Here is a 19222-nt window from a genome sequence, read left to right as displayed (position 1 = left end):
AGGAAATCACTTTAGACATTACAAGGGCACTCAAAGCTGATGCATGGAGAGCAATGCCAGTTTATTCTCTGGTTCCAAGTAGCAAAGCTGCCCTCTACAGTCATTCAGGTGTAACTTCACCCTAAACTTGACACTATTTTTTTATGACACAAACATTGGCAGACCTAAATACCACAGACATTAAACAATTTCAAGCAATCAGTTTACTTGTTTGTTTTTTCTTAAGCTTCCCTCATGGTCACATCCGATAGACCCAAAATACGACAAAGCAACACTCTTTATCTTGTATCTGATGTTTTCTGTTTTTTAAAAAAATAAGTACACTTCCTCCAAACCTTGGACACATCCTTCCACCACAATTAACATGGAAACAAGGAAGTATCATCAAAGACCAAAGGACAGGATGTCTGATGCCTGACGTGCGCCTCCAGTATATATCCCTATCACCAGCGATATCCACTCTCTGCGGTGCAAAACAAACACATAAATAAATAAATAAATAAATAAATAAATAAATAAAGTACCGTAGTCCTCGTGGCTGACATTAACCATTACACCTCCACCAATATCAATCTGGCGGTGCGCTGAGCTGTCGTCCAGTTTCATCAGGATCTCATCCTGTATCGCATCACTCTCTGCGTTGCGCTTGCGGCTCATGAAATGGGCGTACAGCTCGGTCTGGGTGATCAGGAAGTTTAGCTTTCGCTGTTGTCTCTTGGCCTGAGAAGAAAAATGCCGAGCCTTACATTTCATGTTACCACAGTTATATTATTATAGTATGTACTGTATAGTTATTACAACATGTCATTTATCAATAAGTTAGTAAAACTGACCGAAAACTGGCACTGAAGCATTCCTTTTTGCACTAATTTTGCTCACCTAAGTCGGCACTGCGCTATGATGCAGAAATTCTCCATCACTGCAGCAGGTAGTGCCTGCATAAATCTCTCCTGCAGACAAAGACTAGGAGGGAGGTCACACACTAAAATAAAAGAGCTAAATCAAAGTGCTCTTGTCTAAGCATGGATAATATTACCAGAAATATGCCAGGCGCACAAGACACATTTATTAACTCTGTTGTACCTTTAGAATACACTTTGTTTTAAGAACATACCCGAAGATTGTTAACATTGTATTTAGAATAATAGACCTAGAGTTCATTATCAAGTGGAAGTTTCAGATGACATACTCTATACCGAACACTGAAGACTGCAGGTTTTAGTCATCTGAAACTCTCCTTCTGCCTCAGTCCGAAACGCAGCAGATGTTCTAAAAGAATTGAATATGCACACACTGAGTGTAAATCACTACAGTTTAAAAAAACATAGTATAAAACTTGTGTCTGTCACTCGTTAAACACAAGCAATGCCCATATAAAAACAGCTTTGTTAATTGCAACGCAGTATTAACTTTTACTGATTTTTCCAATAATGTACTGTCGTTGCATGTCATTTTATGGCTTTAAGTTTAATGTATAATGAGATTTGGTCCAAATGTTCTCAGAAAAACAGGGTGTCTACTACCACTTAACCACTTGAGCTCCAGGACATACGCACGTACGTCAAACGAAAGAGCACTTGCAGTACCACGCTGTACCTGCGGACGTCAAGGTTTGCCGTCAATTCTGTTTTATTTTTCAATCTGATTTCTTTGTATACATGCCTGTCAGGTGGCGAGTGGTGTGGGTGACAAAGTGAATGTCAAAACAGTCTTAGAGTTACCAAAATAGTCAGTTTTTAATTAATAATAATCACTGTATTGTGTTATTATTTTGTGAAACCTTTTTGTTTGGGACTGAAAACCCGCCATTTTACCCCCACACCATTGCTGGTATAGAGGTAAAATGGCAGGTTTTCAGTCACAAACAAAAAGGTTTCACAAAATAATCACATAGCACAGTAATCCACAAGAGCATTGGCTCTGCTGTGCTAGTCTCTGGGGTCCATGCTGGCTCTGTGGCTGCAGCTCCCAACTCGCTAGTCATCTGCTACACAAATAAACAAACGAAAACACAGAGCTCCCACTGCGTCCCCTTTGTACTGAGATTTGCGGCTCAGATCCCTTCTCTGTCACAATGTTAGTAACGTGAAGTCAAGAAGGAGAGATCGAAATCATCAAGTGACTATTAGCCAATAAAAAAAATTCCTATCTATCTGTGAAGACATTGAGAAGAGTTGGAGATATCGCAGCAAACAATCAACAATCGAAAGTATATACATAGTATTTCATTTTACAAACAAAGTATGTTTTTTTTTGTATTCCTTTTATATAGTGTGTGCTTTATTGAATATAACTCTTTCGTACACAGGAGCCTAAAGGGTTAATAAAATTGTTTTAATTGTATTGACTTTTTTCCAAATAATATTATTTTATACCAATTTCAGGGGTAAAAATACCAATTACAATAATTTCTAAATCTGGTACCTGGAGTGCACATTCATTTTTGCATCTGGAGTTGAAGAGGTTATTTGTATAATCAACTGTATAACACCTGTTGTGACATTTTTAAAAAGCCACACGTAATACATATCTTAATTTTGCACTCCCTCGGTCATTTCACATGGAGAGTAACGTTGTAACCAACCCTTTACAGCCTCCTTTACCATCATTAACCAAACAGCTGGTTTCCCTAATAGTAGGCTTTTTGCTTTGCAGTCAGTGGCATGTTTTGAGCCTGAAGATCCTGTTTAGATGAAAGTAAGGCAAATTGGCGTAGGTGTAGAAAGACAGGCCAGGCTTTTCAGTGACGGGCCAGCTGAGAGAATTAGAAATTCTGAGCTTAAGATTTAAATCAGCCTAACCCTAACCCTCTCCTGTTGCACACCATTGTTTTCTCAGACGTGGGACTGTGCCGAGGTGGTACCTACCTCCCTCATCTCCTCGTCAAGCTTTCTCTGTTCCAGAGCCTCCTTCTCAGCCCGCTTGCGGTGCTCCTTCTCCACCTTCTCATACTTCTTCCAGTACAGCAGCATCTCCTTGTTGAGACGGCGGGCCCGCGGGAGGGTTTCCTTGCAGTTCTTCTGGGCCTGGATAGCAGCCCGCCTCACCTCCCTCATGCACTGGTGGGCCAGCTAGAGCAGAGAACACAAGTGGGCCACTCAGTGAATAACATTTCAAGGTAACACTTCTTGTTAATATCAGACTACTGACTTTTGTTACGATGAAACTTCTGGTGTATTAGGATAGACTTATCCCTGCATAAAGCTGTATTTGCTGTGTTTACACCAGCCCAGGTTTGAGCAAGACATAGGTACTGGAGGATTTATTAGGACTGTCTATCATTAAGTCTACTTGATCTTAACTGAATACATACAAATTATTAAATAGTGTACAGAAGAGAAAGAAGATTACCTTTTTGGCATTTGTTACGACAAGGTTCCGTGCTGAGGCTTTCTGCTTGAACGTCTGAAACAAAACAGTATGTAAGAGATACACGCTGCTGTGAACAATTAAGGGATATTAGCTGTGGTCTCCTCAGGCACCATTCATTTCAAACTTGTCTAATAAGAGCAGAATCAATGTTGCTGCTGTCCTGGCTAAAATCAAACTTAACACCCAGCATGTTAACAGGGCCTATTTAGAAATGCCAGCCATACCCCCTTATAAATGGCAGCCTGGGGGTGCTACTGCTTTGGAAATAAAGTCTGTCTTCACTCTATGAATTTGCTGTGAAATGAAATGAAACGCACACCTTAGGGTTTTCTTTTTTGGCAATAGTCAGCCAGACTTTGCGTCGCCGTGCCGTCAGCTGTTCGACTGTTAGGTGCTTCTTCTTGGATATGGGTGGGGGAGTGTCGTGGGAGAACTTGGCAAAGATTTTGGTGGTGTACTGCCGCCCCTCAGAGAGGAACTCCTCGTCACGCTTCCTCTTCTTTTTCACCTTCTTTAACTTTGCTAAAAACACATCAATAAAAAGAGCTGGAGATAAAACTTCATGCAAACGAATCAGCAGATACAGCTGAGACTTCTGGAGTTCATTTAAATATGTAACATTATTGGGGGCAGGGTGGCTAACTGCAATGGTACGTTATGAACACACTGTGGCTCTATCCATGTTAACTAGCAACACAGTCATTAAGTAGCTGTTGGGGACCTACTGTATATATAAAGGGTAAGCAACTTGAAATTGAATTTCATTCACTTTTTTGTTGTTTGCAATAATTTCAAGTGGTTCTATCATTGCAGAAGTAAGTGCAGGATCCATCTAGTGATCTGCCAGTATGGATCAGCTTTTTCTGGCAATACACTCCTGAACACTAGATGGTGCTGGTGCTTACTAATAGAATCTCTTTAGCAGCCTAAATTACATATGTCAATGGCAGGTAATTAGAACTGGCACCAATTCAAACGGTTCTTTAGTAGGGCCAAAGATGATGCAGCCCAGAAAGGTGACAAACTTGTATTCATATCTAGTACCTGTTTTTAATAACATTAACTACTGTCAACTAATCTGTGTGCAGTAAAATGCAGTTCCACCAACCCTTTAATTTCTTCTCCTCTTTAATTTTCTTTTTCTTGGGCCCCAGTAGGTGGCGTTGCTGTTCATAAAACGGGTCATGGGTGGAAAGAAGCCCTGCACTGTAGTACTGGTACTGCTGCAACTGTAACAGAAATCAAATCATATTAGTACAGCCGGAAAGACATCAACAGGTGTATGACACTTCAATACATCTATTCCTTAGAAACACTGCTTCCACATGTCAAAAAGTTTAAGCGTTTTCTAAAAAGGGAGCCCTCATACAAATGAAATGGCTGCAGAGTGTAGCCCTACCTCTCTGTCTGCGTGGAACTTGTTCTGATGAAGCTTCTTGTATCTGTGCAGCCTCAGCATGTCCTGAAGCTCTTCTTTAGAGAGTGTGAACTCCTCCTCGTCTGTATCAGAGTCCGAGTCTGTGGTGTCGTCGCTCAGTAAGATACCCTGAGGAAAATAACGCCTCACGCTCAGACACTATATATTATATATAAACTTAGCATCACTGACCTTAACCCAGCTAAAGATTTTAAATTGAAACAGATCAAATACCTTTAACTCTTTCCAGTTGGGTTTATTGATGCCCATATCAACATTATAAATACAATAATAAATATGATAGTCCGCAATAGTGCATGTTATGAATTAATATGTAATTAATATTAGTTAAAAAATGCCTATAGAAGTTAAATTAATTGCAATTGTTTATTTTAAATATTCTCAACAAAATAGAATTATGTTAGATTATTTCCTTATATAATAAATCAATTAAAATACCTTAAGCCACTTTCTGCTTTTCTTCAGCTTCGAAAAGTTGTACAAACTGCCTTTGTCTATTTTTGGTGCTGGTAAAATGAAGACAGAATTAGTTTTGTTTTGCATAACGCATAACCTTTATGTATTCATTTGAGGTATAAAGCAGTGAACCGTGTAGCAGCTTGTGCAGCAGCCGGCTCTGTCCTACCCTGATGCAGAGCTCCGTTGAGTGAGCTGGTTTCTGGCCGGACCCCAGGCTCGGCTGCTCCGCAGGGCTCCACGCCCTCCTCCTCCGGGTCCACAGGCTCCTCTTTGACTCTCAGTAGAGGGCAGGGGTCCGAGTGGGCCAGGGAGGAACCCATATCCAAACCGTCATCACTATCGTCACTGAAAATCATTAACATTGAGCAGTCAGGGACAATATTCCTAATCAAATAAATACGAATTGAGGCCAATAGCGTGAGCACCATGTCTCAATTTACATGGTAGGCTTAAGTGGTAGGCCTAACAGACCCCTATTGGCATACACCTCATATCTTGGCTTTCCTTATATGTAAAAATGCAAAAGAAAGATTTTTCATCAGTCTTTATGTTCAAACTGGGTGCAAGCAGTCTTGAAGTTTTACCTTGAGACATTTTTGTTGAAGAAAGTTGCAGTCTGTCGTAGGAAGGTGTCTAGCTTTAGGGCTCGTTCCAAATACTGCAGATGAAGAGGTCTTGCCAGTTCCGAACAGCCACCATCTTCCACTTCATCTAACTCTGAGGCCATAGAACACTTCTCTCACACCCAAGTGTGGGCTTTAAACTGCACTGCTGCAAGAAAAACAGAATCTCATACACACAAATAAGACCTGAGAAACGCAGAGTATTACAACTGTTATACATAAATTGTGCAATAATTAGGAATGTCAACAATACCCACTTTGGATGAAATAACAGAAAAATAAAAGACAAGTGCATGAACCCACTTAAGAAAAGGAACCTTTTTTTCTTTCATGCATTTTAGTTTTGTATTTCTTCACAGATGTTCTAATACTGGTGGGGCCTAGGGATATTATGTCACAATGTGTTGGGTATTTAAGTGATATAGTGTATAAGATTAACATCTCCTGATTGGATATAATCTGATAAGAAGTTAGCAAGGAGGCAGCTGTCTCAATTACAAGTACAACTGATGCATCCCCTAGTTGTGCTATTCTATTATTTGTTCCTTTACTGAGGTCCTGGTTTAAAACAAATAAAAGAGGAAGTTATGTACTGATTTAAGTGTGGCATCAGGACACTGTTGCCATTCTGTGCCCCTTTGTGACGTTTGTTTAACACTGTACAGTCTGGATATCTGGATAACAGGATCTGAAATCCCAGTGAAAGTGAATGGCAGAGAGGGCACACCTGTCACCTGTGTGGCACACGTATGTAAATCTCCATTATATCTCTTACACAGGTTTATATATTGAAGATTAGAAGGCCTAATATGCAGGCGTATGTAGAAAATTGCTAATAGTTTTCTCTGCCTTGAAGTATTGAGAACATTATCCCAAATAATGTTACGGACACAACACAAACCCAGAGCACGTTAGGATGACCAGTGTTCCTTCACCAACAAAAAGGCAAGCACTTGGCTTCTGCGCATGGAAACATTCATCAGGGGAAAAGCAATATAATGTACTTGTGGGTTGTGTCTAGGAGTGGATTTAGGGATAGGGTTAATATGAAATACTTTATTATATGGGTTAATATTTGTGTGAATTTAGCCAGCTATAAAAGGCATGCTGATCCATCCCTCACAAGTAACGATTTCCATTATCTTTCTCATGTCAGCGCTCCTACATGAAGAAATGTAAGAAGCTAAATAAATAAGCGCAGAGCTATTACTTGGCATGTAACCTCGGACAGATAAATCATCACAATAAAATGAGATTAATAATAAGTGCAAGACTTTTATGTTTAAAGTAAATGTGCATTAGAATTTACCATCATCGCTACCATTTAGGGCTTGCCAATGTCTGATTTTAATGACTTATCAGCGCAACAAACTACATGTTTAAGGACTGGCCTTGTAATACTAATATTGCAGTATTTTATATTGTTGTTCGTAAAAAATGCACTGTGTCCTAAAATGACTGCTTTTTATTGCCTAATACTGCAGTATCTCAATTGCAATGCATCGGTGGTGTGTGCCAAGTCTAACAAGGAACTCCTATTACCCACTTTGAACATACTAGGATAAAAAAGGCAAGAACTGTCTTCATTATTCTTGTAATAGAATAGCCTTGTGGAAATAAGATTTATTGTAGTTGTTCAATTTACATTTGCCTTTAACTGTTCCCACCTATGAAAAGCTGTATTGTATTGTATGATATAGAGTCTTTTTATGTGGTAATAAAATACTGTAAACATAGATCAGGCCACATATATTCCAAAACGGACATATAAATTGTCCTCAACCTTTATTGAATAATTCCCCAGTGTTGCAATATGATGATATACCAGGGTTGGTCACATAATTAGAAACACTGCCACCTGTAGTACAGTGCACACTTTTGTGTAAATCAGCCATTTGTAGGCAAATTGATTTGTTTTAACTCATAAGTAACAAGACAACCCTTGTATAACTAATGAAATTGTTTACTTTCTAGACTGTGGTCATACACAAATGATATAAGGCCATATCCAAGACTGGGACCAGTTGGCATGTGCTTCTGTATTCAAGACTGCAAAAATCACTAATGTTTCACATGGCAAAGTCAAGGTCAGTCTGTGCTCTACCAAGTACTGTAGTTGTACATACCAACAAAAAACTTCCTCCCAACCTCACTAACTTGTGTGTGCCCAACTAATACCAGTTTTACTGTAGTTACATGAACTGCTCTCGATTAACGTGAAACACATACTGATTTCTAAAACAATACAGCTGTAAGCAGCTCAAATCAGATTCATCTGACAACTTTTAAATATTAAATGAACCTACAAACTGTAAACTAGCAAGTTAATGTACACTGTATGTACATTTAAGTTTTTTTTTTTTAAACTTTCATCATAAGTAATACTGCATCTAACAGGAAAATACCAAGTTGATAATCTGTATTCCTATAGTACTACATGAAATCACCAAGCCTGTGAGCTGCTTTGATTATGATTTTGACAGAGAGGAAAAAGTGACTGTTGCTTTCATAATACAAAACAGATATTGCAAAATATTGCATTGGTGACAGTGTATGATTTTGATTTATCTCCAATCCCACAACTACAGATTGCTGAGTATGTTTGCATGGTTAGCAGAATAAAACCGGAACGCTGGTCAGTATATTGGTAACCTGCAGCATAAATTCAGTTGTCACTTTTCTATGTAGCACATCTTAGGAATTGCCCCCTACTGAAAAACGTTATGTTAAGGGCCAATGCTAAAGTACTTTCACATTTAAACTGTGAAACTGCACCTTGAGTTTTTTTATTTATTTCTATTCAATACACTTCTTTGGCACAATCACATTACAATATGTTGTATAATTTACTGAACGTCGATTCTTGAGAATAATCTAGTACAGGGGTATTTAGAAACAAGAATTTAGTGACTCTGGCAGAGGCCTTTTACGTTTCAGGCTGTAAGGTTAAATATAGGCCTTACAGCAAATGATTGCATTTCACCTGCACACTAAAAACTTAGTACTTAAAACTGGTGTTATTGAAATAGGTCCTGTCGCTTTAAGGCCTCCACCACTAATATTAAATACGAATGGTATCTAGGATTAGGTGCTGTTTTGGCCTCCGCGTTTTTCCTGCGAGGCCCTGGATCCTAAACGGGATATTTTCCCTTCTCCTATCGTCCTAACGCAGAGACCATCTGCCTCAGCTCTCCCGTCCCCGCATTTACAATCTTTCTCCCTCCCGGCCATCTTCCCCCTTCGCTCCCCCACCATGCTCCACATAAGCACTCGCTCACCTCAAGCCCCGGTCCCCTTTTCTCTCTCTCTCTCAGCTACTGCCGGCTCCTGCCTCTCTGTCTCCAAAATGGCGGTGCTGGGCAACGAGCGAATCTGTGATCGCTGGGCCGGCAGCAGCAGAGAGGCGGCCACTTTCAGTAACTGAGAGAGCAGGGACACGGCGCCATGGCGAGGAGAGAGCAGGGAACAGGTCTTGTAATCAAGCACAGAGATGCAAACAGAGGGGAAACAAGCTTTAAATACACACCGGCACTGGTGTTTAATTTCAGAGCTAGCAAACACTAAATATATGGTATGTAATTATAAAAGCAACGTAAATCTTGATATTAATGACTTTTTTAACCTCTTAGATCTATAACATCTGGACTCTATTGGTGAAGTCTGAAAACGACGAAGATTGCCGAACTGCAGATGACGTATTTCAGATCTAAAACCACTTCGTTGAGCAAGAATTCTCGCGGTGTTTGGCTCAAATGAGGAAATTGAAGCAACGTAGTTAGTTTGTTGATAAATATGAAATATTTATCTGGGCAGCCGGCTAGTGATTTATAGTTATTATTATTATTTATTTATTAGCAGACACCATTATCCAGAGTGACTTACAATTGTTACAAGATATCACATTATTTTTTACATACAGTTACCCATTTACAGTTGGGTTTTTACTGGAGCAATCTAGGTAAAGTACCTTGCTCAAGGGTACAGCAGCAGTGTGTCCCACCTGGGATTGAACCAACAACCCTCCGGTCAAGAGTCCAGAGCCCTAACCAGTACTCCACACTTTATTTATTTATTTATTTATTTATTTATTTATTTATTTATTTAACAACCCGAAATTGCTACTGCTTTCTCATGTCAGCCACCTACTCTTTTTTCCAGCATTGTTTAAATCTCCCTGAATTTGATGCATAACATCCCAAAGAAAATAAATATACATCTCACCATTAGTGAAAGACACTTTACAGTGTTAATTTTATTTTCACATCAAACTGTTCTGAACTGATACAATTGCAAAATTATATACAGCGAAAATAACACAAAGCGTAATTTTGTCTGGTGGAATAAAAGCATTGCAGTGTTTAAAAAAAGTCACTACTGGTGGCCCACCATGACTTTAAAAACCATGTCAGCTCTCTGTGGATGCCAGATGCAATTACACTTTGAATCAATTGAATGGTGTCTTTGTAAACCAACAATTCCAAATTCCAAAAAGTAAATCACTTGTTCAGTGATTGTAAATATTTTATATAAAGTGCTATTATCACAATTACATCCCTTTCACTCATGACTGAATGTGTTACATACAGGATGAGTAGGGGGCACTCTCCCATTTGTTCTGAAGCTCAATCAATGCACTGCCAGTATGATATAAAGAGTATTTCATTTTGAATGAATAATTTAAACAAAGGTCCTGTTCTCCATAAGGAGAGCATGCTGGTGCCTTGCCCTGATTGAATATACAAGAATGACCTGCACTGTTCCATCCTGTAAGCTGCTGGCTGATGCTGATTCAAGAACTGGTTAAACACCTTTTACAGTAAAACTTGATAGTTGTCTACACTCTTAATCTAATCAAAACCGCAGGTGTTACCAGCTGGGTGTCCAGTAGGTGAACCAGGAAGCAACTGTCCAAATCCAACCTCTGCTGCATGGTCTGCTACAAACTGAAATATTCTTGGCAAACACATTCATTGAAAAATCAATTAATCAAACCCCCAAAAAACTGACTGCACATCACTTAAAAAAGATCATTGTGTAAAAATATCTTGGCATGTGAGTCGTGAACTGGTTCAACGTAGCCATTCTGATTAGACATGGTTTTTTTTTGTAATTGTTTAACAACATTCTCTTAGGCTAAACCATTCTTTAAAACCCTAGAATAAACTTCTGACCATCTCCTAAACAGTTGTAAAATGACTTTACAGACTTCAAACATAATTTAATTCATCATGTTTTTTTTTTTTTGTGAATAGGATCCAATATGTATTTAAAGCTTCTGAAAGCAAAAATAAGATCTTTATAAAGCCTCTATCTAAAATGTAGTCTACAATAATGGTTAAAAAGCCCAGAACTTTAACCACATACAGTTGACTGGGACTGTATGAACATTATGTCCTGAGTTATCCTTCTTGTTTTATAGTTCTCTTTTTTCAGTATGTATACCAGTATTGTATTCCATGTCCTCTTTTGATAATAAAAACACTGTTGTGCTGCAAAACATACAGAAAATAAAGTAGAAAGGAAAAAAGTCTAAGGTCATGTAGTATTTTATTTTGTACTGATGATAATACAGTCACAATTATTTTAGTCCATGTAATGCTTTTTTGGGTGGCAACAGCTGATTAAAACATCTTCCCTGCACAAAAATGATACAGTATCACTTCATCATACTCAGCAGTGTTACAGGCTTTAATTCAATATGACCAAAAAAAGTAAGTGCATTAGTCATTATAGTATATGTGATAACGTAACAAACAAGACTGATATGTCATAGCCTCAGTTTGAATTCCATTCCCCTTGAAAAAAAAAACTCAATCATGAAAAGCTACTGTAAAAGCTTAATAATTGTGAATTAAAATTAATATATAGTTTTTAATTAAGTTGGTTTTCAAGCTCTAAAAACATATTAATACCTCCTATTAGTAACATTACTACTGCTGTGATGAAGTTCTCTGACTTTTAGCACAATGTAGGTTTTTTCAAATACAGTTATAGATTCCTGTGCAGTAGCTAAAGTGGCCTGACAGGAAGTGATTAGGTACCAAATGGAACTGCAACAGGTAAAGAACCAAGAGATATTCCACACAAAAAATGGGATTCAATGATAATGCAACTAAAAGGTAGAGTAAGAAAACCAAAAGCCTTGGTTTTAACTTCTTTAAGAATACACACTGTTTTCTGCAGGATATTTAGCTGATTATACGTTTCTGTAATACACTGGTTACCTTGTGCTGTGTGGTTCGACAGTAGGAGCAGAAACACAATCACACAGCTGTTTGCATGGTAATAAAACTGAAAAGTGACCTTTAGGATTTTATCGTGTTTCACGTACAAAGAGGCATGAAAGCGAACAGAAGTGTTTGTAGACACTCCAAACCAGATCATTCTTTATTTGACAGACTTGTGATTGTTGGGTTATACTTAATGCTCTTCAAGGCTTTTAAAAGGGGTGCATTAGTCACCGTGTATAGGAACCTCCTAAGAGAACACTTCACCTAAGAGAACACCCTTGTGATGAAACTGGTTTTTGTCATTGCAAATGCTCACCCTGACTTTAATTTGCTCACCCTGACTTTTATTCACGTCTATTCCTCATTAAAATAGAATTATACAACAAAAGAAAACAGGGAGTCGGTCTGGAGCTTAAACAGGGGCTCAACCAAGCAAGAGTACAATAACACTAGAAGGCAGCATTTAACCAACATCAATTTGAACTGGATGGCAATGAGGTTACAGCGTGGAACTGTATGTTTTGTTACACATCTTCATCTACAAAGGGGACATGAAGAGGAAGAGAGGTGGGTAGCTCAGTGGATTGAAGTTGGAGATGGAGCCTGTAAAAAGCCAGTAAAGGTCAGTAGTGGTGGAAATCTATACAAATCTGTGGCAGTTTCAGTTCAGTTCCTAATATACCTCCCGTTACCACAATCAACACTCTCTCAGAGTGAACAAAGATAGACATGTAGACTGAACTACATACTCCCAAGAGATTGTTCTCTCTACGATAGTGCTGAGGAAGATCGATAGGTAGGTGTGAAAGAAACTTGCATGGTTTGAAAAACATTTATCAGGGTGACTAATTAAAGATGTATTGATTTACATTTTTCAAGCAGATTTAGTGCATTTTCTAATTTCTCAATGCTGCCACTTCTGCTGTACCTTCTATGAAGAGAATTAGTATACTTCTGTTTCTGTTCAGGAAACCAGGTGCTTTACAAACACATATTTGAAGGAAAATGCTATTCTTGTCTTACAACCACAAACTGAGCAGACATATTCACAAGTGCTGTTGTAGGTTTCAGTTTTGCTATACACCAATGCAGCAGTTAAGTACAGGCAAACTTCACAGTACATCCTAGCAGATAGTTCTGCACTTGCCCTTAGCTTAGTGAGAATCATCCCCATTCTGGATGCAGCTGTACCAATCTTTACAGCCAGCTTGATTTTTCATCCTCATACTTCTGTGGGTCAATAAAAGGCTTATCAATAGACTTGATCATCAGCTCCCCACAGTACACGCACTCTGCAGCAATGATGTCATCAATGTCTGACTTGATCTGCTGTCGGCTCAGCTGGCCTTTTCCCAGGCTTACCGTGTCCTCCTCTTTCGGCCGATGTCTGGACTTGGTGGGCTGGCTGGTGGTCAACAGCTTCTTTTGGAGTTCCTCCAGCTTGCTGTGCTTGTAAGCAGACAGGTGGGGGCTGACCTCTTGAAGGAGGCAGTCATAATGGAACATGTGGCTGCACAGGAATAGGTAAAATGGGCGGTTGAGCAGGGGAAAGTCACAGGCAGCGCATTTCTCCTGAGACTCGACAACACCGTACTTGTTCCTCATCTCCTGGATGTCCTCTCGAATCCGCTTGGCACTCTCGGTGGCTTCTTCCATCTCCTGCTTGAGCTCCTCGATGTGTTTGTTGTACTCCTCCAGCGAGTTGCAGATGGCCTCCTTGAAGTGGTCAATGGTGACGAAATCTGGGAAGAAGGGCAGGATGTCTTCAATCTTGAGCAGGTTGCAGCTGGAGAGGCAGTTCATGGCTTTCTTCACGTCCTTCTCCTCCTGCACCACGTGGCGGGCGATCTTCAGCCACAGCTTCTTCCGCAGTTCCTCGTCATCCTCCGGCAGGTCTGCACAGGATTTGGCCAGGTCCACATCTACCTGCAGTGAAACAAACATGAAAGCAAGCAAGCAAATATTACATCAACACGCATCTCCATCATTAAGAGTGGATTTAGCTGAAGGCTAGCTGGAGACAGCTACATGGAAAAATTATAAAACCCAATATTGGGGAACCAGAAAGCACTGAACAATTGTAAATGTAAAAAGACTCATCACTTTTGTTGGTATGAATTTCTTTTGATTAAATAAAAATTGCTAAATGTAGCCACTTTTTTTGTTGTTGCATATTGCATACTGGTATTTCAGGGGTTCTGTGTAAATAAGTAGTATAATAATATTACTACTATCAATATTATTTTTTCAAATGGATAAACTTAAATATCAATAATAATAATAATAATAATAATAATAATAATAATAATAATAATAATAATAATAATAATAATAATAATAATAATGCCTCATACTGTACCTGCAATGCCAGATCCACTGCCTCCTCATACAGTTCCATTATCTTATAGACGTGCACGCAGGCCTTATGATGCCCATGTTCAGCACACAGACGCAAGGCGTACTTGAGGTCATAGTGAATATCTGAAGAGTGCGTTCCAGTCTGCTCCAGGTACAAAAGCAAAGACTCTGGCTTGTACTTGGCATAGAGAGACAGCAGGTAGTTGTGGATTGCCTCTTCCGTTACAGCCAGCTCATATACACAAAACTCCATGTAGCGTATGGTCTCATTGATCTGCTCTGTACTGCCAATCTGGCTGTAGTTGACCAGAGCAGGGATGAGATTCTTGGAGTCTAGTTTCTTCCCCATCTGGATCCAGGCATCTACCACCTTCTTGGGGATGTGTTGCATGAGGACTGGTGAGAACTTGTAGAACAGCTTCTCATCGCGGTGCTTAGACAACACCTCCAGGGCTGCTTCGTAGTCATCATGCTGGCAATAGTGGGAGATCACACGCTCATAGTCCTGCATAATGACAGAGAAGAACACCATGTCTTCCACATTTCCGTGGCTGGCCAAAAGGTCATAAATGGTCGTTCTGTTATTGTACAGACATTCTTTGATTTTGGAGCTGCTGAGGAACTTGCGGAACTCTTCTCTGCTCTCCAAGAAAATGCTGCGTTTCGACTCGTCACCTTCTAAGGTGCCCAACCTGTTGAGGCAGAGTTCCGTAAGCCAGGTGACCAGGAGGGTGATCTGTGTCTTCTCGCTGGGCTTCAGGTTGTTGAGTTTCTTCATCAGGAATTCTTTCAAAGCATCCTCCTGCTTGGCATCAATGAACTTTAAGGCGATCTCTTCAAAATAGTTTTGCGTCAGTGCATAACACTTGGCACTCTCCAGGTATTTCTTATTCTGGAAGCAGTGCTCAGCTTCTTTGGCCAAGACAATGTCAAGGCACTCTGGCCTGTCTTTGCAATACTCTTTGGCCAAGTCAAACTTGCTCATGCTCATGTACATTTGCCACACATCTCGCGCCTCTCTCTGAATGTGGTAGCGGAAAACAGCTTTCTCGGTGTAAATCCACACTAACCCGCCAGCTGAGTCTTTGTTCATCTTTTTCAAGGAACCAAACTTGTCTGGGAAGACATCTTCGTAAACCACCTGCCCATTTAAGATGCATACAGCTTTCACCCGATCAGGCAGCAAGAGCAGAAAATGGAATTGCGTCAGGACAATGGAAATGGGCTTGTTGAAATTGAAATCGATATCCGGAGGATACTCCCAAACCTGAACATCACTTAACAGAGAATCAGGACGGGCATAGTTCAGTGTTCCATATAAAACTCCATTACCCATCATCCAGGCAAATGATCGCGGCGAGGTACGCAGCTTGGGGGTGTAAAACGCTATTTCGCTGAAGCCAAGATTGGCTGGAAACTCCTGAAAGCTGGGGAAATGGTCTGCGTTTTGGCTGAAAATGGAACTAAAGCCCTGCTGCTCTGTACCTTCTGGCACTTTCCCGACAAACTGGAACAGACGCTTCCGCGTGGTCGCTATGATGAAGAACTTCGAACCGACCCCCCGCTCAATCTCCAAACAGCAAACAGGGGCTGATTTGCCATCTTCATCTAAAGTGTAGACCAGTCTAAAATACTGGTCTGGGTTGGTACTGAATAGGCTTCCTTCTGATGTCGAGATCTCTGCTTCATAGATCTGTCCCTGGCTGGTGCCCACCAGGATGGGCCATGTGTTGGTCTCTGTACCCAGGAGCTTGTTCCAGCCAATGCTCTCAATGAGATGACCCTTCCATCGTGAGAGGCTCCGCACCTTCTGAGTGTTTCTGTTCAGGTACAGACACTCGTTTGTATTTAGGCTGATCAGCAGATGGGAACCTGAGGCAAATCAAAACACAGGGTGTCAAATCATTGTTATGTCAATTCTACATTACTCAAATGGTACCTTACCTCCCTCCCCACCACCCCCCTGCAACTACAGAAGAAATTAATGTGAGACCATACTGATATGCAATCTCTTGAGACTTGCTATTGCGAGATTATGATGAAGCTATTTTTGCATTAAAACAGCCAGATTCATCTTAGATAATTGATTCCTAAAAATAACCATTCTACCCGATTCACACTTCTAATCAGCTAGAAGCGCATATAATTAAATTCAAAAACTCTCATTGCGGTTCTACCTGTAGGATCCAAGAATAGCTTGTGTACTTTTGCATCATCCTTACGTCCAAGTTCAATCTGATTTGGTTGATCAGGCTTTCCAAGATCAATCCTGCAAAAAATGAATTGCAGAATTAGGGTACTTCAATGCAAGTTTTTATGCATTTTATAGCTTACTTTATCATGAAACATTATACAGGCATACATACAAATATTGTGTAAATAAACCAAAAGCATATTCTCTTCACATCAGCTTCATAATATAAAAGCAGAGTATACCTAATTCATTTTCATATTTAAGCCTGCATATTTCAGCACAGCACCCCTAAATACTGATCTATTAAAACACTCTAGCCAGCTTATTTACATTTTGTTGTTTAATGAGACAATGAGATGTTCACCCACACCATATTGTAAGCAAGGTACCACTAGAAGTACAGTGCTTGTAAACTACGCCAATTGTAAATACAAGCAGAAAGATCTAAAGGTTCCTACCTCAGCAGGGTGTCTTTCCCAAGGCTCATACAAAGTTGGTTATTGCAGACTGCAAAGTGGTTAATCTTCTCAGGGGGAGAAAAGTCAATCCTCTGCTTATTGAATATCGGCTTCTCTTCCTCCAATCTGGCATTTACGAATCCTGAAAACAAAATACTTCAGTTCACTGCTTGCTTAGGCACTTCAGAATTTAATTATTAAATTTACTTACAAGATTGATCACTGGAATTGGAATTCTCCGCTATGGTCTGATTCTCTACTTTCTATTGAGCCTCAAGTCACAGCTATCATGCCAGTCTGGCCCAGCTCTCATAAAGCTTCACTTTCAAGTCAGCAAGCAGATTGAAAGATACAGTGAAACTGCAATTACTTCACAAAGAGGAATTAAGATGCAAAATCATATTTACTGTAGATCAGGGGTTCTATAGTCAAAGCTGTGTCTCTTCAAAGTCCTGTAGACAATAACATGTATTTATCTAGCTACTGTAATTCAGGACTTATGAAATCAGTGACTAAAAATGCATTTAAATTATTCATCACATGTTTATAGATCACATAATAACATTATCATTGGTAAATTTATATAAAGCGGGTGAGGGAATAGTGTGATTCCAAGTTTAAACATCTGGTTTTCGTTTGATAGCTACAGGTAGTAACCAGTGCAAAGTACCATGGCAATCATTCTGTCAATCCGAGCCATTGTGTTGCTTTTCACGGTTACAGCATCAGTAAAAATCACCAGCAAGCAAGCAGCTGAACCAAGTACTAGTACCGTTACTTGCTTCATTTGTAGAAGTTTGATGACACTTCAAAACTAGATTTTGCATGTAATTATGTCATAAATGACATCACAAAAATCCGTGTTTTATTTTACTTTTTATTTGACTAATTGTGGCACAATATTTTATACCCCAAAATGATACCCCACATTTACTACACCTTATGCAAGCTGCCTGCCACCCCCAGTATTCATGGATGCAGGCCCTGATCCCCCGGTTTACCTGAGTGTGTAATCCCAATGTTAGATGCTGAAAGGCGGGTATGCTGCTGCTGCGATGGGTGCCGAATGATCTGAGAGTCCTCGTATTCATCAAGTATTGAAGCCATGGGGATAGCCTAGTTTTGAACAAATCCAAATAAAAATAACACAACTTAACGCGTGCGGAAGTGCAGGCCTTTATTAATAATTAGCATTACTTGGGGAATCGGTTGCGAACGACTTCCCCTTCCTCAGTGTCTTCTTATACAATTATCTTTCTGACAGACCGACCGAGCCTTGCACAGCCGATTGTTCGCAGTAATTCGGAATGCGATTACTATCCCGAAACTCTAATTCAAATTCTACGGGGTCTTCTGTTATCAGGTTCTGTTCATGAAGATTGTGAATGACAGTAGCAACTCATATCAGCTGACCGACAGGGATCACATGATAATCATGAAAAAAGCAAAGACATAAAATTATTGCACCACTAGAGGGAGCCGTGATATCAATACAGTCTGAATACAGTTCTCTTAGTTGCTCTCAAAAGGAACGATTGATCTGATTAACTGTGTACAATGATTAAAGTCGAGGAGCAATTTGATTGCATAATTTAATCTATTATATTTCATTAAAAAAATAACAGAACTACCATTATTGTGCGCAGCCCTTTGAAAAAGAAAGATGCATATAAAATGCTATTGATAAATAATGTTGGAATATTTGTAAAGACTTAAAAGAATCCCTACTACTTCATGTAATGGCAAACATACAGCAGAGTGCAGTAAAGCATATTACAAGCATAGGGAAATTATGATTAAGAGTGCATTCTTTATCAACGTATTATTCCTATTACATTATAGTCATGTTCTCATGTTGATGTACACACACATACATTATATGTGTGTGTGTGTGTGTGTGTGTGTGTGTGTGTGTGTGTGTGTGTGTGTGTCATACAGGTAATTAAATCTACAACCCAAGACTTAGTTCAATGTTGACTAGCTATAATTAGATTACTTTCACATGCAGATAAAGAAAATAATACACGGCCTGGGTCGATTAGCTTTTTGTCTTTTTTTTTTTTTGGTATTCATTTTGATTTGACTAACGC

The 19222-nt window shown here is 39.5% G+C and overlaps 2 protein-coding genes across 4 annotated transcripts in view; both read right to left on the bottom strand.

Annotated features, from left to right (window-relative positions):
* Positions 1-9346, bottom strand: part of LOC117422997 (chromatin-remodeling ATPase INO80-like) — a 46784-nt gene extending 37438 nt beyond the window's left edge. For 2 of the 3 annotated variants that reach the window (XM_058991563.1, XM_058991565.1), the window contains exons 1-10: positions 9171-9346; positions 5854-6040; positions 5436-5614; positions 5249-5316; positions 4772-4918; positions 4481-4601; positions 3692-3894; positions 3352-3405; positions 2868-3071; positions 525-720 (exon numbers count right to left, since the gene is read on the bottom strand). In XM_058991563.1, the coding sequence (XP_058847546.1) occupies positions 525-720; positions 2868-3071; positions 3352-3405; positions 3692-3894; positions 4481-4601; positions 4772-4918; positions 5249-5316; positions 5436-5614; positions 5854-5996 (1315 nt within the window). In that variant the 5' untranslated portion in view covers positions 5997-6040; positions 9171-9346. The remainder of the gene's footprint in view (positions 1-524; positions 721-2867; positions 3072-3351; positions 3406-3691; positions 3895-4480; positions 4602-4771; positions 4919-5248; positions 5317-5435; positions 5615-5853; positions 6041-9170) is intronic. The other variant, XM_058991564.1, reaches the window with a different exon arrangement.
* Positions 9347-11422: 2076 nt separating this feature from the next.
* LOC131698661 (vacuolar protein sorting-associated protein 18 homolog) lies at positions 11423-18556 on the bottom strand. Its single transcript, XM_058991562.1, has 5 exons — positions 18134-18556; positions 17133-17274; positions 16658-16749; positions 14482-16352; positions 11423-14048 (listed from the first exon to the last, which is right to left on the bottom strand). Exons 1-5 carry the CDS (start codon positions 18237-18239, stop codon positions 13320-13322), a joined length of 2940 nt encoding a protein of 979 aa, XP_058847545.1. The 5' UTR covers positions 18240-18556; the 3' UTR covers positions 11423-13319.
* Between the last annotated feature and the right edge of the window lie 666 nt (positions 18557-19222).

Source organism: Acipenser ruthenus, chromosome 18 (genome assembly GCF_902713425.1).
Source record: "Acipenser ruthenus chromosome 18, fAciRut3.2 maternal haplotype, whole genome shotgun sequence".
In the NCBI taxonomy this organism is placed as follows: domain Eukaryota; kingdom Metazoa; phylum Chordata; class Actinopteri; order Acipenseriformes; family Acipenseridae; genus Acipenser; species Acipenser ruthenus.
This window is presented reverse-complemented; position numbering and strand designations above follow the sequence as displayed.

What these genes read in the sequence shown, in the direction of transcription:
- LOC131698661 (XM_058991562.1), bottom strand. Translation starts at nt 18,239, where the DNA reads ATGGCTTCAATACTTGATGAATACGAGGACTCTCAGATCATTCGGCAC. An exon ending in GCTATTCTTGGATCCTACAG is followed by an intron (nt 16,353 to 16,657) that starts GTAGAACCGCAA and finishes GATTTGCCTCAG; the next exon opens with GTTCCCATCTGCTGATCAGC. An exon ending in CAGTGGATCTGGCATTGCAG is followed by an intron (nt 14,049 to 14,481) that starts GTACAGTATGAG and finishes GTTTCACTGCAG; the next exon opens with GTAGATGTGGACCTGGCCAA.